Genomic DNA, 26,428 nt, shown 5'->3' on the forward strand with positions numbered 1-26,428 from the left:
CCCTAAAAAAAAAAAAAAAAAATTAGGTTACATTCCTGAAGCTAGCCACCAAGGTCTATTCCCTTATTTTGGTCAATCCCTCCTCCTGATGCTGACTACCAAGGTCCAGCCATCAAAGTATTGAAGTTCAGCAATCAAAAGCCCCCTTTGGCTCACCCAGTTAAGATTAAACACCTTATCCTAATATGTGGTTTCCCCTTTTACCTATTTATAAACCGCTATTTGCCTATGGGCCACATCTGTCTCCCCTTTATCCTAAGGCAGTCCTTTGTCCCTCCGGAACAAATATCCCTTCCTCTCTCCCCTGTTCCCTTCCCCTTCTCCCTCGTCCTCTGTCTCCTGTCTCTGTCCCTTATCCCTGCTTGCGCTCTCTCTCTCTCTCTCTCTCTCTCTCTCTCTCTCTCTCTCTCTCAAATAAATCTCATTTGTGCTAAGAACTTGGTCTTGGGGTGTCTTGATCTGACTTCAAGGGTCCCTATGTACCACATCCTAGAAGTGTGAAATAGATAGAAAATGAAGAGATGGTCTTGGTGTGATGGTTTACCTGTGAAATGTCCCCTTGCAGTAGCTGAACACTTGATCATAGACTGGTGGTACTTTCAGGGAAATTGTAAAATCTTTGAGTCTAACTGGAGGAAGTAGACCATGGAAGGCAGGCCTTGAGGTTCATGCCTGGCCCCATATTGGGGCCCCATTTTGTTTCCTGGTCCATCAAGATATAAGGTGCCCAGCCACACTAGACATGCATTCCCCATCACCATGACCTCTGTCATGTCTTCCCTGATGCTCTAGTTTGCAGGGTTTTCTGTCAGCGTATACCTTCCGGTCACAACCCATCAGTGAGAGAAGTCAGGGCAGGAACTCAAACAGGAACTGAAATATAAACCGTAGAGGAGTGCTGCTCACTAGCTTGCTCTTAGGCTCATGATCAGTGAGCTTTCTTATATAACCCAGACCCACCTGGGTAGAGATGGGACTGACAGAGTGAGTTGGAGGCTCCCTACATCAATTATGCATCAAGACAATGCCCCCGAGACATGCCCACAGGCCAGTCTGACAAGTCTTCAGTTGAGGTCCCCTCCTCCCAGGTGACTTCAGGTTGTATCAAGTTGACAATAAAAACTAACCAGGATATGGACCATATCCTCTAGAACCATGCATTAGGTCATTCTGTCCACCAGGAAGAAGTTTCTACCATCATGTATCTTGTCCTATCAAGGAGAAAAGTATCTCCTGCTGTTGGCTATAGCGATGGTTCTTAAATCTCTTGGGCAAGAGGGAGACTGAGGCCCGGCATCAACCCCACTCAACTGTATCAGTATAGAGGAAAGGGAGCAGCAGGCATGGCGCTGACAGACCATCCAGGTGATTCTGAGGGACGTTTGTGGTTACAGACTGCTCTGGAGTGGGGAGCATGCAGATAAGATGGCTAGGGAGAAGGAAATCAGCAAGCAACGTTGTGAAGGTGTGTGGTGATCCCCTACCTCTTAGCGCCCCAACTTCCCTCCCTTGTTGACCACGCTTCCTTTCCTCTATCCCATGCCTGCACACAATGGCCACTGCCGATCAGATGGTGCTCTAATTTCATTTCTGTTGTCACGATAAAACAGCCTGACCGAAAGCAGCTTAGGGAGGAAGGAGTTTATTTGGCTTACAGCTCCAGGTTATGATCCGTGACAGGGAAGCGGAGAAAGAGACGAAATGCACCAACCCCATCCACACCCAAGAGAAGTAAGAGAATAAACAAACGGATCCTTTGCTGGCTTGTTATCTGCTTACACTCCACTAGCTTTCTTCACTCTTACACAGTTAGGGTCCAGCCTAGGGAACGGTGCCACCCACAGTGGGCTGGGTTCATTAGCAAGACAATCCCCCCCACAGACATGATCACAAGCCAACCTGATCCAGATGATTCCCCGGTCGAGGCTTTCAGGTGATTTGAGGTTGTATCAAAACTAACCAACAGAGGTGGCTACAGCGATCTTCCCAGCTGACAGAGGCGTCCTGGGTTGGACTTTCTTTTCGTTTCACGCCACTGAATTGCACCCAGTTCAGCACCCACACTGACTGAATGCCTACCAAGAGTAAGCCAGTGTGTGAGTGTGGTATCCAGATGATTGAAACATCCTTTCCCCGGGGATCTCATACCCTAAAACATCTGCATTCCAATAGCTAAGTACATCCATTAAACACCTTTGAAATAAAAAAAAAAATTGATAATTACATCAAAATAGGGAGAAATTGTGAAGCAAATGTCCTACTCTATATGCTCACAAAAACTCCACTTTAAAAGTGTATCTTGGGGTGGGATAAAAATGACTAAAATTCATTATAGAAATGTATGAAACTGCCAAACATTAAAAAGAATTAAAGCCTGCCTGTTCTAAAATTGTTCCTGTTGACTTCCAACTTCCTGATTGTTGAATATGTAATATCCAAATGGCAAACTGCAGCTGGATAAGTTAAATCCATCTGTAGGCATCTGAGGCTGGGTTTTTTTTAGTACAAACTGTGTGTGTGTGTGTGTGTGTGTGTGTGTGTGTGTGCAAAATATATGTGTAGGGTGCATATATTTGTACATGTGTGTGCAGATAATATTATGTTATATGTGCATGTACATTTGTACAATGTGTTGCAGGAGAATATATATGTATATTATGTAGTTTCATGTGTTGAGATATATATGTGTTTGTGCATGTACATTTATACACGTGTGTAAGAATGTGATGACATGTAGAATATATGTGTATATGGGTGCATGTACATTTGTACACATGTGTATGCAGGAGAATATTTGTTATTTCATGTGTTTATACACTTGTATCAGGAGATATATATGTTATTTGATGTACATTTATACTGTGTGCAGGAGAATATATATGTGTATATGGGTGCATGTACATTTATACACATGCATGCAGATGCCAGAAGACAACCCAGGCATCATTCTACAGGTGTTGTCTATCTTTAATTTTAATTTTTGTTTCCAAGACAGATCTCTGTCTCTGAGACCTGGAGTTTGTCATGTGACTAGGCTGGCTGGCCAGCAAGCCCGAGTGATCCATCTGTCCCCACCTCCCAAGTGCTTGGGTCACAGGTAAGCACCACCAGACCCAGCTTTTTTTGTTTGTTTGTTTTTTTTTCGAGACAGTTTCTCTGTGTAGCTTTGCGCTTTCCTGGAACTCACTGTACCCAGGCTGCTCAAACTCACAGATCCTGCCTCTCCAGCTCTTGTGACAGTCAACCAGCTATATAGTTCTGGATCAAACTCAGATCCTCTCACACTTGTACAGAAATTCTTTCACCAACTGAGCGGTCTTCTCATCCTCAGAAGGAGAAATGATGGAGCAAAGAGGAGTAACAAGGAGAGACGTCCAGGCCAGCAACCCCCAGAAAAACAGTAGAGACCAAACTCCAATTCAAGATAAGTATTTTGTCAGGGCATTGGTGGGTGTGCTTGGCCGCAGCACAGGCCATGGGTGAACAAATGAACAGCAGGCTTTTGCTGACCCACAGCCCTCAGGGGAGAAAGATTCAGAAGAAAGAGAAGTGTGTAGTGGGAAGCTGGCTCTGTAAGACTGCAGCTTCAGCTCAGCCGTGGCTCCTCACAGGAATGCGCATCGCTGGTGAGCGCCAGCCTGGAGCTGGGAATCTGCCCTTCCTTGCTTCTCCATCTTTATCTCGGACTACTTATTGAATCACCTAATGGATGCTCTAATACCTAACTGCTCTCTTGCCTTCCTGATTCCATGCTACATACACAATCTCAGGTATGTATTTCTACTGCTGCCCCCAGCCCCAAATCCTCCAAGTGGGGCTGTGGGTCAGCAAAGGCCTGTGGTTGTTCGTTTGTTTACCTGTGATTTTTTCTTTCTCCAGAAAGCATTTCCTGTCTCCTTCCTCCTGCACCTAAGTCAGTCAACACGACCATCTTCTAAGCCCTTGTCTTCGACTCCTCAGTACAGCCTGTTGACTGGCGGAGCGCCGTTGTACCTTCACTGAGCTGAACTGGATGCGCTGTACCCGTGAGCTAACCCACTCAGTAACGCATGCTGGGAGTCTTAATGGGGCTTCATGGTCCTCCCCACACAGACTTGCGATGGGAACCCAAAGTATAGGGATGTTGGAACCAGCCATTGCTGGTTCCAAAGAACTGTTTGGAAAGAGGGCTGTGGTGGCTCACCAAATGAACCTGTCTGAGAGTTTAGGACTGACTCTCTGAAAAGCTCAGGTGACAGGACTCGGTGAGGAAATGTGCCCTACTGCCCCAACCCTTCACGAGCTAGCCAGTGGACATGGGCGGAAGACAGCATCCATTTCTGGACCATGAGGGAGAGATGTTCCAAAACATTCCTTTAACAATTTCTGTATAACTGATTCCTTTAACAATTTCTGTATAACTGATTCAATACGGAACTACGTGGCTGATTTAACGCTGTCGAATTAGAGATAGATTTTATTCTATCTATATCGTATTTTCTTTTTCATTTTAAAACTCAAGATTTAAAAAAAAAATCGTCCAGATACTGTTACTAGTTACTCAAATCGGGTAGACTAAACTGGATGGCACATTCGTTATTTACCTAGACGATTGGCCAAGGGCAAGAAATGTAGCAAGTTTCGGGAACATGAAGACATTCTGCTGGAAAACAAGCATTTCTGCTCTTGGCCCCGGTTCACCGGGTGGGTTGGCCCAGTCTTTGGTGAAGACAGTTAAGGATGGCATCCCTAGGATCCCTGCCTGGTGGCAGAAGGAGCTGTCGTTTCCAGGATGACCCATAGGGGGCGCTCCCGCGAAGCCGCTGCTGGAAGGTGCGCGTCCCCGTCCCCCCGAGAGCGCCAGGGCGCGCGCCCGAGCTCACGTGACCGCGTCTCGGGGCCGCGCCGCAGCGCCATGGCGGCGGCCGGGGCCGAACCGGGTGCTGACCCCGCGGCAGGCGGTGTCCGGTTCTTCTGCACCGCGGGCCGCGGCCTGGAGCCCTTCCTGATGCGGGAGGTGCACGCACGGCTGGCGGCCACGCAGGTGAGTCGGGCTCCGGGTCCCAACCGGGTCCCCGAGCCCCAGATCCCTCTTTCCCGCCAGAGCGGGGCTCAGGCTCGTGTGAGCCCGGGACACCCCATCCCTGCGGGCGGTGGGGCTCCCACCCAGGTCCTGCAGTGACTGCTGTGAGCATCCAGCGGGTCGAGGGGCGCCTTTCTCTTTTCTATCCAGTCCGGTCAAAGTTGTCAACAGAGGGGGTACGGAAGCCGGTTTTGTCCCGGATTCCTGGAAAAGAAACTCTGCAATGGCAATCATTGGAGTTATACGATAAATGCAGATGTGCTTCCCAGGCTTAGTTGTTGAGTCTTGTTAACTTTCTTGAAGAGGTTGGGTTTTCGCAGTGTGGCCTGCCCCTGAAGCCTAGAAAGGACACCTCAAACACACGCGGTAACGGTAGCTAGGAAACCAATACGCTCCTGCTGGCCTCCTAGTTACCCATTCGTTGCAGTGACAAGTGGACAGATTTGAAACGCCCTCCTAAGTTCTAGAATGTGCTCATCAGGTTGTGGACAGCTGAGGGGAAAGATGTCATAGGGCAGGCCGGTCCTTTCGTGTGGGATGTGTTCTTGGAAAGGGAAAACTTGCTAAAGCCAAGCTAGCTGCTCACCTCCGGGGGTGCAAGTGTTCGAAGCCCCCAAAGGGAGTGTCTGCGATGGCCCGCAGGTGCAGCCGGGAGAGTTACCAAGAATGGCCTTAGCCGCATTAGACTACTGCCATTTGTGAATTGCACTACAGAATTGAACAGAGTGTTGAATGTAATTTATCCAGAATAGCCTCTGTGTAATAATGCCTGCATTCACCAAGGATTTAGAGGTTTTCTTATTTCTTTTGTTCTTTTAATTGTGTGTGTGTGTGTGTATGTGTGTGCGCACATAAATGCATAGTACTGGTGGAAGCCTGAGACATCGGCTCATCTCCCTGGAGCTGGAGTCACAGGTGGTTGTGAGCTGCCCAGCATAGGTGCTAGGACTCCATCTCGGGTCCTCTACAAGAGTAATATATGGTCTTAACCAGGCGAATCCAGTGATGTAGTCAAGGTCCTACCACCACAAAATGACAACAGTAATATTCAGATTCTGAAATCAAGCATTACTGTATCATAACTCAGCCAGCCTCGCGGCCATATATAGTGCCGCCCCGGGATTTGCTTTGCTAACCTGGTGAGCTTGGTGTGTGGAAATGACAAGGTGTGGTCCAATCTGGACAGCTAAGATGGTTAGAAGAAGTGGATCCTGTTTGTCTCCTCCAAAGACAAAATCGTTTGAGGGAAGCTTGTAACAGCCGAGAATTCAGTCAACATGAGAGAAACTTCCTTGACAGCCAGAGCAGGTAAATGCCAAGAGAGTTTTCATATTCTGCTCTGGTATGGTTTTAGGAAGAGAGAGATGTGGGAAGGAGATCTGAGCAAGTAGCCCTCAAATTGCACCCCAGCTGCTCTGACCAGAAAACAAACTCCCCAAGTTCGTTGCTGGAGTCATTACTTGAGGATTGCCCTAACATTTCCTGAGTACGTGAGATGTTAGCCGCTCTGCACATAGGATTTAATCCTCCTAGATGTAGTGTGACTATGTCGCTTTTACCTCCAGTTACAAAGACGTAAGGAAACCAATCCTGTGGTAGGAGGACCCGTGTCTGGATCCAGCTTCCAAGCCTATGTATTTCACCTCTAGGCTGAATTACTCTGTTCCCATCAGCTGGGTCCTTCGCTGTCTACCTGAGTTTAACTATGGCTAGGTAAGTGAGAGAGCTCTTCTCCTTGTGGATACCCTAGGGCCTTGAGTGCCCAAAGCCTTGGGCCTGGACTAGCAAGTCCAGAGGCTTACAGCTTCACACTCCCACAGGGACATACCTCTTGCTCCAGACTTGAGATGTGAAAGCTCTGTGGCTTGACGAACTCAGGAAGGAGGCTCGCTTGTTCCTCTGGGCTCCCTGATCCAGTTGGAATGCCTGACATTGAGCAGCCGTGAGTGGCAGCAGCAGATAGCAGCACGCAATCATAAGGAATGGCCGCTGCTGATTGCTGGCTCTGGGGCCTAGAGTGGCAGGACCCTGAGCCCTGGGCAGTGGCTAGTGTTCCATCGATAGGGCTGAGACCTTTGGCCTTTAAGGCTTAGCAGTGCCCGCAATTCTTCTAGCAACTGTGGGAGCCCACAAAAGCTTCCTAGTGAGATCTGAGCTTGCTTTACCCAGCAGGGCCGCGTTAGGGGATGGCTGGACCATGTGCATGGTCACCAGGTGTCTGAGACGGTCTGCACTTGGCTGTGCTGGGGGGAGGTCTTTCGCTCCACCCCTTGACATTCCTTTAAAAGCCCGTTAGAAGAGGCAGAAGGGGCTGGTGGGTTTTGACCCAGGCCCTCCGGAGGCTGTCCTGTGTTTCTGTCTGTCTCTCTCTCCCTCTGTACTTCTGTCTACATATTCCTCATTTCTCCCTGCTCAAGAGTACCCTGGGGGGAAAGAGGGAGCAGGTCTCCCTCGGGCAACCAGGGCCCACCATTGCTCATCTTAGCTCTTAGTCGTCGTCCCGTTCCCCCCCCCCCTTCTCTGTCATTTCTCTGCTCGCGGCTCTCTGGGCGCCGTCCTCTGATACACTGCCGACAGCCCCGTCACTGCCACCGCCGCCACCTTCTCTGTGTCCCCAGCTCAGCCCACCCTGAGGAGAAAGGCTGAAAATAGGCAAGAGAAGATCGTTCGAAGGCAGGGTCCACAAAGCCACGGTGAAGAACGTGCACCCAACTCTCACCCTAGTCTTTCCTGGATGTGTGATTTCGAATAAATGGTTCACATCTCTGAGCCTCCCATTCCCTTGGCTAATACCGACTTTCATGGTGTCATTAACCTAAAGATAGATAGCGTGGGGTGCGTGGCCAATCATCGGTGCCCCATAAATCCTTTCCCACAAAGTGAGTCGCACAGGGATACTTAAGGAAATCATTCTTGTGGTGAGAAGAGTCTCTTAGAAATTTAGGTTTGCTGGAAGAAAATTAATATTCAAAAATCTGAATTTATAAAACAAATTAATCCAGAAGTGACTGTTTACTTTTAGGAGGTAATCACTCAATTTTAATCAGTGTTTTTTGGGTTTTAGTGAAGGTAGGACTCACCAGGGAAGCCTGTTGAAGGTGCATATTATCCCTGGGTGCCAGGCCCAGAAGGTTTTTCTTTGAGTCGAGCTGCTGATAAGCTCAGGTGTTTGCATTTGAACATGAAAACACTCTCCCTTCCCAGGTGACTGCCGCTCACGTAGCGCCTCCGAAACAGCTTGCAGCCGAAAACCTCCTGTGTATATTCCTGTTAGCTGTTTTTCATGGACACAGAAACAAACAGAATAATACGGTGGATTCTCCCCGCTCATCAGCCAGCTGCCGTAGAGATCAACCCCCAGTGAATTCTGTTTTATTCATACCCCCGCCATACTCCCAACCCAGGATATTTTGAAGCAGATCCTAGGAATCATCTCATCTTCGTGTTTGCTTATATAACTCTAAATCATGACTCTTTCATAGCAGTGGGTATAGTGTAAAGGAGATGAATTTTTTAAAATATGTCACCTTACCATTTACACAGCTAAAAGAAATCATTCCTTTTCAACCCATACCTAATTAGTATTCAAAGTCAAATTTATTTTGTAATATGACTTTTGTTTTTAAGTTTGTGTATTTCAGTAGGCATTTAAATGCCATCTACATACTGTGATTGGTGGATAGTCTTCATCTCATCTATAAATTTACCTCTGTTTCTTTTTCTCTCAGAATTCTCCTGTTAAAGTGACTGGGTTGTTCACCCTGAAACTGAAGCCATCTGTAAAATAAAAGGGCTGATAGTAAATATTTCAGGCTGTGTGTGTCACGATTGGTTTCCGTCAGATTCCTGTAGGCTTTATTAGTCACGTGATTTCTGTTATATTTTTCTTCGCCGTTGTATTTACATCCCTTAAAAAACAGTAAGCCATTCTCAGCTCAACAGGGCTCATTTCCTGACCCGCCATGGCTGTGCTGTACAGTAGGGTCACGACCCCCACGGTGGCTATTTCGAGTTAAATAAGAATCTATTTTTTCAGACACTGTAGTGCCACTTCAGATGCCCAGAAGCCATGCATCCTGGTGGCTCCTGGATTGGATGCAAAGTTACCCTCGTCTAGATTTGCCAATGGTGGTGGATGAGAATGACCCCTCCTAGGCTCATAGATTTGAATGTTTGGTTCCCAGCTGGCAGACTGTTAAGGAAGAATTAGGAACTGTGGCCTTGTTGGAAGAGGTGTGTCACTGGGGGTGGGCTTTGGGGTTTCAGAAGCCCATACTAGGCCCAGTCTGTCACTCTGTCCTCTCTCTCTTCTCTTCTCTGTCTCTGCCCCGCCCCCATCCCCTTCTCTCTCTGCCTCCCTCTTGAGAATAAGATTTAAGCTTTCAGCTACTGCCCCAGCACCATGCCTGCCTGCCTGTCTGTTTTTCCACCATGATGATTATGGATTCACCCTCTGAAACTGTAAGCAAGGCCTTAATTAAATGTTTTCTTTTAAAAGTTGCCTTGGTCCTGATGTCTCTTTACAGTAGTAGAGCAGTAGCTAAGGAGTTACTCTCAGCACTGGGGAGGCAGAGGGAGGTAGATCTCTGTGAGTTCGAGGCCAGTCTGGTCTACAGAGCGAGTTCTGGGACAGCCAGGGCTGCACAGAGAAACCCTGTCTCAAAAAGCAAAACAAAAAACAAATAAAAAGAAAAATAACTAAGCCAGGTGGTAGTGGTGCACACCTTTAATCCCAGCACTCAGGAGGCAGAGCCAGGTGAGTTTGAGGCCAGCCTGGTCTACAGAGCGAGATCCAGGACAGGTACCAAAACTACACAGAGAAACCCTGTCTCAAAAAAAAATAAAAAAAATTTAAAAAAAGGAAAATAACTAAGACAAGACACCAACCTTCATTTCCATGGCATGGTTTAATGTGTTCCTCTCTGCCTTGGTCCTTTTGTATTGCTATAAATGAATACTGCAGGTTGAGTACTGTGTGGAGAAAAGAAAAGTACCTTTTACAGTCGTGGAGGTTCAGGAGCCCAAGGTTGAGGGACTGTATCTGTGAGGGACTTCTTGCTGCCTTCTAACATGGCATATAGCACCCAGGGAGAGAAAACAAAAGGTACACAGAGGCCCACCAGGGCCCAAGTTCATGTATATAAATAACAAGCCCATTTCCTTAGTAGCATTAATCCACTCACTGCTGGGCCCTGCCTTAGAAAGGTCCTACCTCCCATAGTGCATCGAGCTTATTTTCAGCACAGGAATGTTGGGGCACGTGGAAACCTAGGACTCCGTCCTCTGCATTTTCTGTAAACTGGATTCCTGTAATTTGTGACTAGAGCTTGGTCAGATTGATGCTTGATTCCCCATCCCCATGTTCCACTTGTGGGTTAAATGTCTTTATAAAGGTGCCTGGGTATTTTTAAACATTTAATACACACATTTAGACCACTTTAAATGCAGAAAAATCCCTTTCGAACAACACGTAATGTACTAAATACTAATTTTTGGTAAGAATCATAGTAGCAATGGTTATCTTTAAGATAAAATCGCATGCAGCGGAGGCAGTGTTGTTTTAGCTAAGCAGAAGCTCCTGTCGGTCCACTGATCTCTGCAATTCCACACAGCGGAGACTATTAACCCAGGCCTTTAGGAGGCCAACCGGTTTTTCATTCTTTAATAGTGCTGTGGCAGTAGGGTATAGGTAGAGCTAAGAGGGTGGTTTCATAGTTATTTTTGTGGAATGGAATCTTTTCAAGATTCTGTGTATTCCTTTTCTTTCAATTTGATGCCATTTTGAAAATTAAATTTTAAAATTCTGTCTTAAAAAATGAACCAAAACAAACTTAGACACCACCCTCACAGATCACTTAGTACTTTAAAAATCCATTCTACATCTAGATAGTGTCTGTAGAACTACAAGTTTGGTACTTACCAGTGATACTATAGTTTGCCTACATTTAAGCATCTGCTGATCTTTGGGCTAAACTTGAGCCCCTGAATTTCAAAGGAAAGACAAGAATGCTAAGCAGTTGGCATGCTGGCAGGGAAGGATTCTTAGCTCATCTCATGGGTGCTAGACAGCTGACCAGTTGGTTCAGACACGACGCTTTCATGATTCAAATGGGAGCAACAACTTGTAGATAGCTTTTCAGATAACAACCGTTAGGATGGAAATTCTAGAATGCTATATTGCTCCATAATATTATAATTGAATATAATCAACTAAAAGCAATGAGCCAAGGCCTGAGGGATCCTCCTGGGTAAAGGTACTTGCTGCCAAACCTGACAGTTCATGTTCACTGTCTGGGACCCCCATGGTGGAAGGAGAGCGCCCACTCCACAGATTGTCCTCTGACCCCCACATTCGCACTGTGGTACACATGCCCCCCACACATGGACATTGACACAGAGAGATACATGTTAGGAAGTAATAGGGGTGGTGGTGGAGAGATGGTTCAGAGGTTAAGAGTGCTTGCTACTCTTCCAGAGGACCCAAGTTTAGTTCCCAGCACCCACGTCAGACCGCTGGCACCTTGCTTCCAGCTCCAAAGGACCCATCTAGCCTCATAGGCATCCAAACACACATGGCATACACCATACACATTAAAAAAAAAAATAAATGAGTAGATAAGTTGAGGGGCTGGAGAGATGCTAAGAGCACAGTATTGCTCCTGCAGCAGACCTAAGTAGGACCCCAGCACCCACAATGCATAGTTCACAACTGCCTGTAACTTCAACTCCAGGAGGCTCCAGCACCTGTGGCCTCTTCTAGCACCCAATCACCTCTGTGCTTTTCTACACACATACACATGATTAAAAATAATAGAAATAAATCTTACCCCCAAAGCAATGAAAAAAAAGCTGGAGGAAAAGGGTAACACTAGCTTTAACAGTTGATGGATTCTTAAATACTGAACTTCATTCTCCCTCCCGCTTTGAGGAATGGTAATATTCACAAAGAGGAGACTGCTTGTATTCACACGTGTGACTGTGTGGTTCTCACAGTGAGTAGATTAGTAAACCGTGTCTGGGTTTGTCATATGGAAAAAGACTAGTAAGCCGTGTGTAAACTCTTGAGACAATAATGCTGCTTTGGGTTTTGGTATTTTAATTAATCAGCATACTATTCTCATGACTTGATGTCCTGAATACTCCAACCTTCTCAGTTCTGTCAGTTGATACCATGCCATGTTCGTAATAAACCTTTCTTTTAAAACGAGGATACTTTAAGAAAATCTGATTGTATAGACTTTTCCTTAATAGCCAAACAGGGGAAAGAAGCAGAAATCATTGAACAGTTAAGGAGGTATAAATGTCTAGATCAATGGCTACTTAAATAACATCCCTGGTCTAGGTTTTGATGTCCATTTTCTTGCTTTTATTACCTTAATCTCCCTCTTTTTAAAAATGTGTATCAATGTTTTTGCTGCATGAATCATATTCATGCAGTTCCCTTAGAGGCCAGAAGAGGGCATCAGATTCCCCAGGAACTGGAGTTACAGATTGTTGTGAGCCGTTGTTTGGTTGCTAGGAATCCCTTCCTTTGCAAGAATAGCAAGTGCTCTTAACCAATGAGCCATCTCTTCTGTCCCTGTTACTTTAGTCCTGAAACAATTCATTCTCAGTAAAATAGTTTCGTTTCTTCAGAATCTTGGCAAGGAAAAATCCTTTAGATTAAGTTGCATAATGACCGTGTGTGTGTGTGTGTGTGTGTGTGTGTGATTTATTTTTATGTGCATTGGTTTGGCCGCCTGTGTGGGCTGTGTGCTTGAAAAGGTCAGGAGGAAGCTTCAGATCCCTGAAACTGGAGTTATGGGTGGTCATGAGCCTCTGTGTGTGTGCCAGGATCGAACCCTGCTCCTCTAAAGGAACACAGCCAGTGCTCTTAACTGCTGAACCCTCCCTCCAAACCCTGAGTGATAACTTCTTAAGAATGTGGGTTCTTAGGTCACTCTGCTGGGGCAGAATAAGTGGCACCAGGACAAGAGGTTAATTTGACTCGACATTCTGGTACAGGGAAAGTCGAAGTAGGGAGGCTAGTGTCTGAAATGGCCACGCCCATCTGTGTCACAAGAGGTGGAGAAGCTCAGAGAGCCTGTCTGAAGGAGGGGCGTGTATGCCATGAGGGGCGGGAGCCGTGCTTGTCTTTTATAGCAACCTGCCTTCCTGGGAAGTAGCTGCTGTCGCGAGACCCAGCTCACCCCAGATGACCAGCATCAATTTCAGAGCTGGTGTGACCCAAGCAACCACTACCTGCTAGGCCAGACCTGGTGCAAGTCCTGCCACCTCTCAGTGTCACCACACTGACCAGCCTTCCTGTCCGTGACCCTTGGGTACCCATTCAACCCATACATAGCACAAGGCACCCCAGACTCCCTGGCGCCTTAGTTCCAGGTAACTCACAATTGTGTCAGTCAGCCATGCACACTGTGAAAAGGAGAACTCGGAGACAGTCCACATCCTTCCAGGACTTGTGGCAGCTAGAACGTTTAGGACTCCTTTGGCACCAAGCGCTGTGTCCACACCACGTCCAACTCCCTGTCAGTCAGTGAGTGCCCCTTTCCCTTCTTCCCCCACGTGCCACACACTCGTCCTGAGGCCCGTTTCCGTGTGGTGTATATATCTCGCTCTTATCTAGCTTCCTCTTCCATGGCCACGTGCCCCCCCCCCCCGTTTCTACCTCGGTAATCTGTTCCCCCTCAAGCATCTCATGCTACACCCCGTCTTTGATGCCCCTTCCAAGGTCATTTCTCTGTCAGCTAAATCACTGCTGTCACGGTTTTCATCAGAGTTCTTTAATGGCTGCCCGTTACCATCTGTGGTACTCAGAATTTCATGGCCGTCTATCGGGCTGGCCTAAGCTCTGCCATCCATCCATCCCCCTGACATTATCAATCAGCATAATTCAGCCAGGGCTGCCAGAGTGCTGACAGTTGACTGCGGCCAGGTTTCTGTTGCGTCTGCACCTGCTCCTGTGTGTTAAAATCCTGCTTCCTAGGTCTTACAGGATTCCTCCCCACCATTTTAGAAACGGTCACTTCCTACTCGGTGCTAACATATAGTACAGCTTATCAGTACAGCTGATAAGCAGTTAAACGTTTTCATTTCTTCTGGGTTTAATTTATGGTATTGTCTGGCAAGTTTTACATCTTAGTTTATATGTCTGTTGTATTCTTGTTCAGACATGGGAATATTTAATAAACATCCATCTTGGTCTAGACACCTAATTTGTGCTATGCATGTTACCTGTCTTTTGCCTACTTTTAAACAGTGGGTGAGGTTTGGCAGTGTAATTATTGAATCTTTTATGGTTTTTCCAGTCACCTGGGTGTGTACTTTACAAGAGGTAGCATGATCGTCTGACCACGTGACCTTATGCAGATTGTGTAGCCTACCCTAGATGTCAGTTTGTGATGTGGGAAATGGGCGTGATAAAATCGACCTTGGGCTTGTTAAGTGTTTAAAGGAAAAACACACGTTGGCAGAGCCTACCAATGACAGATGCTCCCCAAACGATCACAGGGACAAAGGAAGTGGCCCTTAGCCATACTGATGCCTGTTTTTCTGTGTCTAGGTGGAATATATTTCAGGAAAAGTGTTCTTCACCACCTGTTCCGACCTGAGCTCGATGAAGAAGTTGAAGTCAGCGGAAAGGCTGTTTCTGTTGATTAAGAAGCAGCTTCCAATTGCGGCTCCTTCTCTCCGCAAAGGTACAGCGTGTGCCCACTGCTTTACCCAACTGCCGTGTGACCGAGGCTGTCCGCCCAGCAATTGTGTGTCTCCGTTTCACAGACTCCAGTTCATTCATTGTTAGTTACAGAGATTATAGCAGTTCGGTTCCCTGGTATTATCGTATCTATAGCCAGCTCCTTCGCTTCTCTTCGGAACCTGCTGCCTGCCTTCTGGGTTTTATTGTTCACAAGTTTTCTTTCTAGAGATAAATATGCTCCACTGTATTTATTTGATTTTTTTTAAAACACATAATAACCAGAATACAATTTTGCATCACAAGTTGGTAAAAAAAAAAAAAAAAAAAAAACCTGTCATCTTATAAAGTTTAACTCAATGATATAGTTGGAAATTATTACATAGTAAAATTTTCTTCTCCTAGAATCTTAAGTGTTTTTAACAAACTTATGCCCATTTATAAAGGCAGCTTGGGAGATTTTATAGTTACTCCCTAACTTTAAAATTATGTTATATAAATAATTTCAAGATCATGATTAAAGCCATTTTTAAAAGGCAGACACCGCAGGATTTAACATTGCCTCCACCCTCACTCTGATTACTGTGTGTATGAGACATCAAACAATTACATAAATCTGTAAGAAGCTATCTCAAGAAAAGTGGCAAATGACCAAAATCAAGACTGGGAAGGGGAAAAAAAATTAAAGCAAATCCCAAGGATTTGTGGGGTTATCATAATTTCCTCCCAGCATCCATACACTGTCCTCTTGAAGGAACTGTAGTGGTAATTTTCAGATCAACTTAGTGACTTTTGTTTATAAGGAAAGGTTAAAGGTCCTGGGCAGGCTGACAGCCCCAAACTTATAAGTGGTTTGTGTATCTGAAGTTTGACTTCATGGAAACTTAAGATTCATGTTAATATCTTTGTGATCTAAAATGAAATGGGTCCAAAGTTCAGCTGCTCTGTTCCTGATCTCGGTATTTTCCGGTTTATGGACAAGGTTACTGTTCTCTCGAAGATCAGTATATCGCCTAGGTCTGTGCATGAGCTCACCATCTGCTGAGTGTAGTATCACAGGATAAATAGCTTTGCTAAAGTAGTGCTTGGGATTTCTATAAGTTGGGTCTCTATGTAAAATAATGGAACGTATTCTGCTGTACATTCTTAGGATAAATTACATAAACTCCAAATAAAAGTGAAATTTTGTTCATGTAGCAATTCAGTAAAATATTTTAAAGAAATAAAGGTCATGAAATCCAGATTGATGAATGTAGTAGACAGTTGTCTATAAGCTTGAAGATGGATAAACTGAGGTTTTGTTTATTTAGGAAAAATACTAAATGAAATGCAGAGACTTATAAATGATGATCCAGGAAGTTGGCTGAAGGCCATTTCACTTTGGAAAAAACTCCTTGAACAAGATACAAAAGGAGAAAAAGTCTCTCAGAGGGATACTAACCCACTAAAGCGAAAAGTGTTTGAAAATGAAATTGTCAGTGCTAAGAAGTTAAAACTGGAGGAGATACACGAGGAGAGTCACAGGGAAGACCAGCGGATCAGACTTCCTGAAGACTCCCGGGAGCAGGGGGGTGCTCTCACCGGAGCCGACGGGCTTCAGGAGCAAGGACTCCAGAATGACTTGGTGAAGGCAGCTGACACTCAGAGCCAGGAGGACGTGACCTTCAGGGTGTCCTGTCGCTGCAGCGGGAATATCGGAAAGGCCTTCACTGCACAGGTATGCACGCTCGTCACCCAGGTGGGATCATGCCTTCCAAGGGCACACCTCCTACAGCACAGATAAGACAGCCCAGACGGATGATGAGGTCTGACTTCGTTTGACTGTCTGTCTCTAAAAGTACATTTCCCAGTTCAACTTTGCCTCAGCGGCTCCAGAGGAACACTGTGCCATTCCACATGGCAGCCATTTACTCTCCTCCTAAATTCTTCTAAAGTCCATAGATGTCCACTGCATTTGTAAACGCTGATGTTGTGAGATACATACATATATACATATATGGTCTTCTTCATTACAAGCACATGTCTGTTGAGGATCACCCTGCACTGTGTGATGTTTGTAGGTTTGTCCCTGGGACCTAGTCCACAAATACCAGTGCCCATGAAGCCTAGTAGTCTAGGGAGGGTGGACGGACACCGGTTTCCATCCCAAGACCTATTGGTTGGCCCTTACAAAGGTCAGTAGCACAAAACTGGTCTGGATCTTTAGTCGAACTTAGAGTCACACAGACCCTAAAGGTTGAGTCTAATGAAACTGATCTGGTCATGGGCAGACATAGAGGATGGTAATAGTTAACCTGTGATCTTGCAGTGCGGTTCATTTCCTTTATTAGAAGGTCATGGTCTTACATCACACACCTAAAATTGCCAGAGTAGAGATTACACACAAGTAGAGCATAATCCTAAGGGGTTTGAAAATGGAGAGAGTGAAATACAGCACTGTTGCCTTGCACAGGCAGTCTTGGAAGTTACATTTTAATATCACTTAATAGCTAGCTCTTATTCGTTTTAAAGTTTTCTTCTTTCTTATAGTCTTACCTTTTCTATAACTTGCCTCCTTGCAGGAGGCAGGAAAAGTGGTTGGAATTGCTCTCATGAGGAAGTTTGGATGGAAAGCCAACTTGAGAAATCCACATTTAGAGGTAATGAATTTCCATCTTGATTTCTATTCAGCAGGATCATCTCCTTTTCGTACTTTTTGGGTCAACTCCAGTTAGAGAAAGTATGTCTGCATGGGTCCAGCAGCCTGCTTCTCTTTGGCAGCCAAATAATACAGAAATGTCTTATCCAGACTGGAGTCATTTGGCCACAGCTGAAGGAAGCATTTATAGTGAGATTGCAGCAGCTCTCTCCATGGTCTTCACATGCGTAACAAATATCTTTATAAGAAATTATTTCATATAGCTGCTATGTAAAGAAAATGAGTAATAACCTAAAGATTCACAAAATATGATAGTATTGTTACTAGTGGCTTTGTTGGGCTTATGGGATTATGTTTATCTTTTATTTGGGACAAATAAATTCAGGAAGTAACAAAAATTAACCTTCCCTGTATTTTGAAAACCATCTTATGAATTTGGCAGGCAGTTAGTTATTTTAATAATTTATGTATAAATTTATTCCATGTGATCCAACTTTATATGGGGATAGACCTGGCCAAATAAGTCAGAACCATTTGTGAGTTGTTGGAATTTCTTCCCTTTTATTTATATTTTTCACCTCTAAACACAGTATCTGATGTAAATCCAATGGCGTACCCAAAATATTTTGGCCCCCAGATTTTTTGGCGTGGTGTTTTCTCCCCCACTTCATCTCCTCTCTGTTTTCTCCTTCATCTCTCTCCTAGCTCCATTACACTGTCAAAATCATCCCACAAAAAATGCCATCGTTTTAGCTCTTACCCACCATCTCATGGAGTTTATAATAGCTCTATTGGGTTAAAGTAACCGTACAAAACCGTAATTGGTGTTAAAGCAATGTTTAGTAAAATGTATGACTCAAATCAATGATAAATCAATCCTTAAATTTTATCCTGTAAAACTGATAGGAAATCAGTTTTATAGTGGGAGACACTGTTCTTGACATTTGGTATTTGAAAATGGGATCAATATATATTAAAATTTGAAATAGAACAGAATTCTATTAAATAATATTGCTAAAATGCAGAATCAATACAATTGGCGAATTCAGCTGTGGTGTTTCAGTTGATGGAGAAATTGTCCCCAAGTGAGGGAGACCACCTCATGCAATTCTTGATGACAGTTTCCTGTATTAGAACGGCCCTGTGAAAATGCTAGTGTCGAACCTGACCTCGGGGCTGGGGCGTGGCTCAGTCATAGAGCACTTACCCAGCGTGTGTGAGGCCCCGAAGTCAATGTTCCATCTCTAGCAGCAAGTTAGGGGAAAGAGACTTTGGGTGAAAGTACCACGGGTCACGTGCTTCATCGTGTTAGAATGGTCTACAAAACTCCTCAGACTATGAGTAAGAGAAACTCCCATTTTTTAATTCTATGTGGGCTGCTAATGATGACACATTAAATTCTATCCAGAACCTAATGGAAGGAAGGAAAGAAGCTATGGGTTGGTGGTTGGTTGGTTGGTTGGTTTTATCAGCTTGACACAGATGGAGTTATTTGGGAAGAGAGACCTCAGTGACAATGCCTTTGTCGGGTGGCCTGTGGGTGGGTCTCTGGGGCATTTTCTTAATTAATCTTTGTGGGGAGGCCCAGCTCACTGGGGGTGACAGTGCCACTCTGGGTGGTCCTGAACTGTACAAGGCAGCAAGCTGGGCAAAGCATGGGAGCAAGCCAGTAAGCAGCACTCCTCCATGGTGTCTGCTCCTGCCTCCAGGCCCCCTCCCTGAGTTTTTGCCCCAACTGCCCTCAGTGATGGAGTGTGACCTGAGAGTTGTCAGATGAAGGAGACCCCTTCCTCCCCAGGTTGCTTTTGGTCCTGGTGTTTATCACAGCAATAGACACCTAAGACACTTGCCTGCAGGTGGCAGAGAGGACATCCTGGCTGAGGGAAGCTCCCTCTGTCTTGTGCTGTCTGTGTGCTGGGGTAGACAGCCCTGCATGGCGTAGGGATAGAGCAGGCTTGAGGAAGTCTTAGCTACCCCAGTCTGAAAAGCTCAATCCAGTTGCTGTGGTCCAGAAATGCAGCGAAGAAAGATCCGAGCTCTTTGACACATGACTCTGTGGATTTTACCCACCACCCGGTCCTCAGACTTTTTTTATGAAATGAACCTAATTTTGGTTTACCTCTAGTTAGGGACAAAGGACTATAGTTGTTTTTTTTTTTTTTTTTTTTTTTTTTTTTTTCAGACATGACAAGTAGGTCTTGGCATTTCTTATTAAAATCCAGTTTGTATAAACTCAAACGCTTCAGATTGTCAGTAACTTGATGTGGTGCTTTCCTGGACCTTTCTGATTCTGTTTGTCCTTTCAGATCTTCGTGCACCTGAGTGACGCTTACTCTGTGGTGGGGATCCCCCTGTTCAGGTAACGTTGTTCCTGTAGAACTAAGAACTAATTTACATAGTATGGAGTGTTGACACACAGCAAAGGGGCAAAGCTTTCTGGGATCTGTGCTTGGGGATGGACCTTGATCTGACTGGTTAGGGCTGATTGACCACAGTCATCCACAGATTACAGGATGAATCTTGAAACACTGCATCATTATTTCTATTATTAAGTAGTTTGCGCAGACCCATGTATAAGCGATGATTGTTAGTCTACTGGCATCTTGGAGATGTAATTTAAAAAAAAAAAAAACTTACTTAAATGCACATCAGAAATTCTCTAGATTTACTTGCCATTATTATTATGTTGCTCATAGTCTGAGGAGTTTTATAGACCATTAGGAGTGGCTATTGCTCACTTTAAAAATCATTTTCAGGTGTCTTTATACTCATGCAGAGTACTAAATAAATTCAAATTCTTTTAAAAAAAATATATCTACTGACTTCTATACAACAGGTGCCTTTTCTAGATGTTTTGAGAAGAAAACTGTTTGGAGGCAAATAGTCATTCTTAGGTTCTTGAAAGCATGTATGTGTCCATGGCATTTTTAAAGTGTCTTGTGTGTCTAACCTGTTCACACAGTATAGTGACTAGATATCCTTTTCTGTTAATTATGCCTTTGCCTTAAGTTCATGTTTTCTCAGTCTTAAATGAGAATGCATTTTTATAATGCGTAAAGTGGTTATAATAGCTCTTATCCAGAGATGAGCTCTCCAGCTGGCTAGCACAAGGCTGTGAGCTGAGCTGTGCCTCCCAATTCCCCTCCCTGTCTCCCAGTCCCTCCCCCTACCTTGATGCTGGGGGTCAGACCCAGAGCTTCATACACACACACATGCTATACAGATGTTGTATTTCTGAGCTACATTCCCAGCCCCCATAAAGAATTTGTTACCATTATTTTGACCCCTTCTCCCTCCTCTAAAAAAGGTGAGTCTAGAAATTGACTAGAAGAAGAATACCTAGTGGTACTAAATGCAACAGTGATATATTTAGATTCCAACCACCAATTAAGTTAATATTTTAAATTTTCAATTATATATAAAACTTAATTTTTATTCAGCCAAGTATGTGTAACTTTATATAAGTGTTTTTAAGTCATTAAATTTTATTATTCCAATTTTTCTTGCTGTAGAAACACAAGAAGTCACACATGTTGCATTTCAAATAATAATTAGTAATAAGCTGAAAGTTTGAAAGCACATACGTACTGAAAATTAAGATTCAGAACTGGAACGCACAGTGTAAATAAGGTTACAGTTGATATCCTGTGGTAAGTTGAACTGCCACAGTGAATGAAGCGGTCTCAAAGTTGTCTCTTGACTGAAAATAATGATTGGGAGAGTGTGAACAAAAGGAACAACTTGGTAACCCACGGTCACATGGAAGAAAGTGGAAAATTGTGAAACAGCGTAAGATAGCCAAGATGTCTGAGGGCCACATCCAAATGCATATCTTAGTAGTTCCTAAAGGGCTTGCTTTCATTAAAGACAAGAACTGTTTGGATCTTTTGAAGCACAGTTTGAAGTCCCAAGGGTATTGACTGTATCTACACCACATGGTCATGTTATCACTTCTCTACTGTAAAATCAAGAAAATAATATTTCCTACTTGATAGCTGTCTTGGTTATCTATTCATGTGATAAGACACCATGACCAAGGCAACCTAGAGAAGAAAAGGTTTATTGGGTGCTTACAGTTCTAAAGGGTTAGAGTTCATTACCATCACGGTGGGGAGCATGGCAGTAGGCAGGCAGGTATGGTGCTGGAGCAGTAGCTGAGAGCTTCCATCTTATCCACCAGTTAGAGGCAGAGAGAGATTGGGTCTGGCATGGGCCTTTGAAACCTCAACACCTAGCCCCATAGGCACACCTCCTCCGACAAGGCCACACCTCTCAATCCTTCCCAAGCAGTTCCACTGTCTGTGGACCACGCATTCCTATATAGGAGCCTATGGGAGCCATTCTCATTCAAACCAGCAAAATAGCTCTGTGGCTGGGGTTAAATGAGCCAGGCTCTATGACAATTCTTGGTGCTGTTTCTAGGATTCAGAGTGTGCTGAATACATTTCACCTTTTATTTTTGAAATGTTCAGCAACTAGTGAGGAAGGGGAGGAACACTGACTAGGATAACAGGAATCGATTCAGTTAGTTTGAAGTGAAACAACTGTGTGTCTGAGTAAGATGGTCAAGTTCAAGGAATCCAGTCTGGCAGGAGAGGGGCACATGATGATGAATGACCAGTTAGGAAAGAGTTAACTAATGGATGGCAGATGGGCAAAGCTGGGCATGGTAGCACACACTTACCTTCTAAAACACTCTGGGTACATGGTGAGTTCTAGAACAGCCTAGACTACATGGCAAGACCATTTCAAAAGGAAGGAAGAAAAGCAGAGGAAGAAAGGGAGGCAGAGAAGGAGAGGGAGAGGGGAAAAGGGATAGAAAATCTGAAAGAAAAAAAAGAAAGGAGGTGTGATGGATTAAGTAAGGCCTCCTCAGTGGACAAGAGAAGGGGGAGATCTTCCTGACAGGTGTCACAAAATTTCTGTCGCTGTAATTGAATCCTCCGACAAGAGCAACTTAAGGGAGAGAGAGAGAGATTCTTTGGCTCCCAGTTGCAGATTGCAGTCTACTGGGGCAGGGGAATCACATTTCACTCACAACCAAGAACAGAGAGCAATGCATCAATGCACGTAGTGCCTGGCTTGTCCTCTGCGTTTTCTACAGCCCAGGATTCCCTACTCAGGGAAGAATTGTGTCCACAGTTACAATGTGTCTTTCCACCTCAATTCATGTAATGAAAGTAAGTCCTCCCAGACATTCCAGAGGCTAACTAATCTAAATCTCGACAGCCCATCCCAGGTGTGCCTGGAGGGCTGCCTCCTAGGCGTTAAGATGATGCTAACCACCACAACATCCTTGTCTTGATGGAGGATGCTGTGTAAGAGAAAGAAGACATTTATCTACATGGGGGAAACCAAAACCTGTATTTTTTGAACAACTGAAATCTGATTTGAAACAAACCCTAAACAAGCAGATCATTGTTTTTCTCACGAATTTGAGCTCTGCTTCTCCCTGAGCTGCTCCTTGCTGCTTTGAATGGTCCATTTGTTGGAGTCAGGGCAGGTCACGATGCTTGGGTTTAGCACAGTAAGAACACATTTGCAGTGGGAAGGTATTGTCAGATTTTTGTCAGTGGTCCTGTGTAAATCCCTGCTCCTTGGAAGAAGATTTTGTAAACTTCTCAACTGAGGACCATTTTCCACACAGGGTCTCCTCATTGCTATCTATAGTATAAATTGATTTGTTTCATAGCAAGATAATTGCCAAGCTTACTCTGTAGGAGCAAAATTCATTGATCAAAATATTTTATGGTCTAGCTACCACCAGTTTACAGCATGGGATTCAAAGCTATAAATATGATACTATTTATAATGTGGACTGTTAGTTCCTGAAAAGGTTTCAATTAACAGGCCAATTCACATGGTTTTACCACATAGAACCACCTTACCATAGCGAGAAGTACGCAGTTACAGTGTCTCCCTGGAAAGCAATATGCCTTCTGAGTCTAAGACTTAAGAAACTTATGGTGGATACAAACAAACAGAATAATTGAAAGCCAGATAAAGATGAGAAATAAAATGATAAAGGAATTCAAAGTCTGGAATTGCACTGAAAGTTTTTTTGGAAGCGTACAGAAAACACTGTGACTTTGTGTGACATTCTTCTCACTGTTTTTAAAGTAAACCTACCTCAAAACACCAGCACAAAACCTGAAATCCTAACTTCTTTATCTCGCCCACAAACTGTAGCTCTAAATCTGCATTGAACTTTCCAAGATGCCTCTTGCAAGTTGCATTGGAAAGGAGGAAATGGAAGTTGGGGAGGCAGCTGAGTCTGTAAAATGCTTGCTATATCCTCATGAGGACATGACTTCATCTGCAGAACCCCATAAAAAGCCAGATATGGTGGCATTCATTTGTAACCCGAGTCCCCCCCCCTTGCACTCATTGTTCAGCATCGTTCAGCAATGCAAGCCTAATCAGCAAGCCTCAGGTCCCAGTGAAGAGGCCCTGTTTAAGAAACAAGGCGGACAGTGTAATGAGTCTTTTTCTGTCCCACCAGTCAGCTCCCAACTAATGACATGAAGACTTCTTATTAATTATGAAAGCTCAGTATATAGCTTAGGCTTGTTCCTGACTAGTTGTTATAACTTAAATTAACTCATTTATATTAATCTACATACTATCACGTGGTGTTAGCTCTCTTCCATCTTGCACCTCATGTTTTCTCTCCCTGTGGCTGGCTTCTCCGCCCTTCTTCCTAGAGTCTTCTCTGTCCCCTGAAGTCCCACTTAACCTCCTTCTAACTATTGGCCATTTAGCTTTTCACTAAACCAATCACAGTGACACATCTTTACACAGTGTAATCAAATGTCTCTAAATAGGACAGCCACTGAGGAGCAATAACCCATGTTGGCTTCTGACCTACATACACAGAGAGAGAGGGTGAGGAGAGGGAGGGAGGGAGAGAACGGATGGTAGAAATGATACATAATAGTCTGTCAGGATTAGAACTACTTTGAAGTCTGTCGGATGTAGGAACATGGTAGCTAGGATGAGGGATGTGTGTAGGGTGGCCTGTGCTGCAGTTAAGAATGAGAGCTGAGACTCATTTGTATGCTCCTGCCTCATTGTGCCTTCCGAGAAGGATGCAGATCAGCAGAAACCAAGCTTACGGAAGAGACTGAATTTCCCACATTGCATCCAGATCCCAAAGCCCTGTCCTCTTGATGACGCCAGCTGTTCTGTGTAAAGACAGGGAAGTGCTATGTAAGAGGTTCCTTTGTGTGTGATTACATTTATAACTTGAACATAGGAGAGTTTAAATTTCAGTTGTCCAGAAAATGTGTTATTCTTTAATACCACACTGGCTGATTAAACAAAGGCCCAATGGAAAGGGTATTTAATAATGAGGTTAAAATATCCTCTAGGTCAAGAATATATCAGATTGGTATGTTCAAGTACTTCTCAGATACAGACAAAACGTCTGTGTTCTGTATCCCGTTCTTTAGCATATAGTAATATTTGATACCTACCTGGTCTCTTTCTCACAGAGTTCCTTTGGCCAGCAGAACTTACATCCGGACAGCTGGGCTGCGGTCGACCATAGCGTGGGCCATGGCATCTGTTGCGGAAATTAAGGTCAGGAAGATGCCTGTGTCCCTCTCAACCACAGCAAGGTCCTTCCTGTGGGTGGGCACCCTGCTTACTTCGGGTCTAGGTTTTCCTTGCTGTTTTTCCTTTCTCCCCTCTATTTTTTTGGGGGGGTTTTTTGTAGCTGCAATTTGACCTAAAAGCTGTTACAGTTTCTACTTTTTGTTTTGTTTTGTTTCTTTTTAATCTTCTGCATTGAACTTCTTTAAGCATTTTAACTGTAAGGGCTGAGGCCAAAGTGAGTTGCATTTTATTATTTCTAATATTGTGAGTCATAATCCCCAAATGTGGCCTAAAGAACCTACATCATAAAAAAAAAGATCCTCATCAGTCTATAAATGTTCCACTGACAATAAGAAAATTGTGTTTTCGCTGGGCAGTGGTGGCGCGCGCCTTTAATCCCAGCACTCGGGAGGCAGAGCCAGGCGGATCTCTGTGAGTTCGAGGCCAGCCTGGGCTACCAAGTGAGTCCCAGGAAAGGCGCAAAGCTACACAGAGAAACCCTGTCTCGAAAAACAAAAACAAAACAAAACAAAAATTGTGTTTTCAAATTGAAAATGTTTTTTATGATCTCTGCTTTTGGTTAGAGTCTAAAGCTATCCTGAAACTTTCCTGTGTGCCTGTATTTGCATTATTTCTTCTTTGTGATTCCATTGCAAATGCTGTCTTTTCCATGTGAACGCCCTCTTCATCTGGGTTAGCCAGCTTAGCTAGGATTTCCCCAAGTCTTACATCTTACTGATCATTCCACACCTTTCTTTTTATCTTCAAGTTCAAATTTGCTGTTTTGCCTGTTCTCCCCAGCAGTCCTGAGTACCCTTTGGAGCCAAGGCTGGTCTTGAACTCGTGACAGTGCTCCTGTGTCAGCCTCTCTGTTTTCAGTTGACTACCAGCACACCCAGCGTTACACCTGGTTTTGGTCTTTTCTGTCCCTGTCTCTTTCGTTGAAAACATCCAGGAAGAGGCATGGCAGATCCACTTCCTGTCCTCCTCTTCCACTTCCCGTCTTCTCTTCCTGTCTGTCTGTTGTGGCATCTCCCTGTTCACCTGTGAACTGCCCCCTACTGTGACCGGGGGGATTTTAGGGATTTTACTTACTGATTATTCCAGCAGGTTGCTTCCCCCACTCAGAACTGATCACACCACCGCTGCTTCTTCCCAGCTGTGCCTCCTGGGTCACGAGGGCTTTCTCTTCCCTTCCTGCCGCAGTCCTGACTTCCGCTCCCAGCCCCCAGCCGCAAGGCTGAACTGAATGACTTTCTGTGTATCACAGCTTCGCTCAACATTGCTTCTGCAGTTTCAGAGTCTGAGTTGGCTCTTCCGTGGCCCTCCTGCCCATCCTTAATGTCGGAGCACACTTGTCCCGACACATTTGGACGCAGCTGCCAAGAACCCTCTGAGATGGTTTGTTCCTTGCCTTGTTTGTTCTCTTTCCCTTCCC

At 44.6% G+C, this 26,428-nt stretch overlaps 1 protein-coding gene across 1 annotated transcript in view; it reads left to right on the forward strand.

Moving 5' to 3' along the window:
* The first annotated feature begins 4,875 nt into the window (after positions 1–4,875).
* Positions 4,876–26,428, forward strand: part of Thumpd2 (THUMP domain containing 2) — a 38,545-nt gene continuing 16,992 nt past the window's right edge. Inside the window, exons 1-6 of the mRNA XM_028855208.2 lie at positions 4,876–5,023; positions 14,625–14,760; positions 16,067–16,473; positions 17,318–17,395; positions 19,701–19,753; positions 24,888–24,975. Of these exons, the coding sequence (XP_028711041.1) occupies positions 4,895–5,023; positions 14,625–14,760; positions 16,067–16,473; positions 17,318–17,395; positions 19,701–19,753; positions 24,888–24,975 (891 nt within the window). The 5' untranslated portion in view covers positions 4,876–4,894. The remainder of the gene's footprint in view (positions 5,024–14,624; positions 14,761–16,066; positions 16,474–17,317; positions 17,396–19,700; positions 19,754–24,887; positions 24,976–26,428) is intronic.

This window comes from Peromyscus leucopus, chromosome 22, assembly GCF_004664715.2.
Source record: "Peromyscus leucopus breed LL Stock chromosome 22, UCI_PerLeu_2.1, whole genome shotgun sequence".
NCBI lineage: Eukaryota > Metazoa > Chordata > Mammalia > Rodentia > Cricetidae > Peromyscus > Peromyscus leucopus.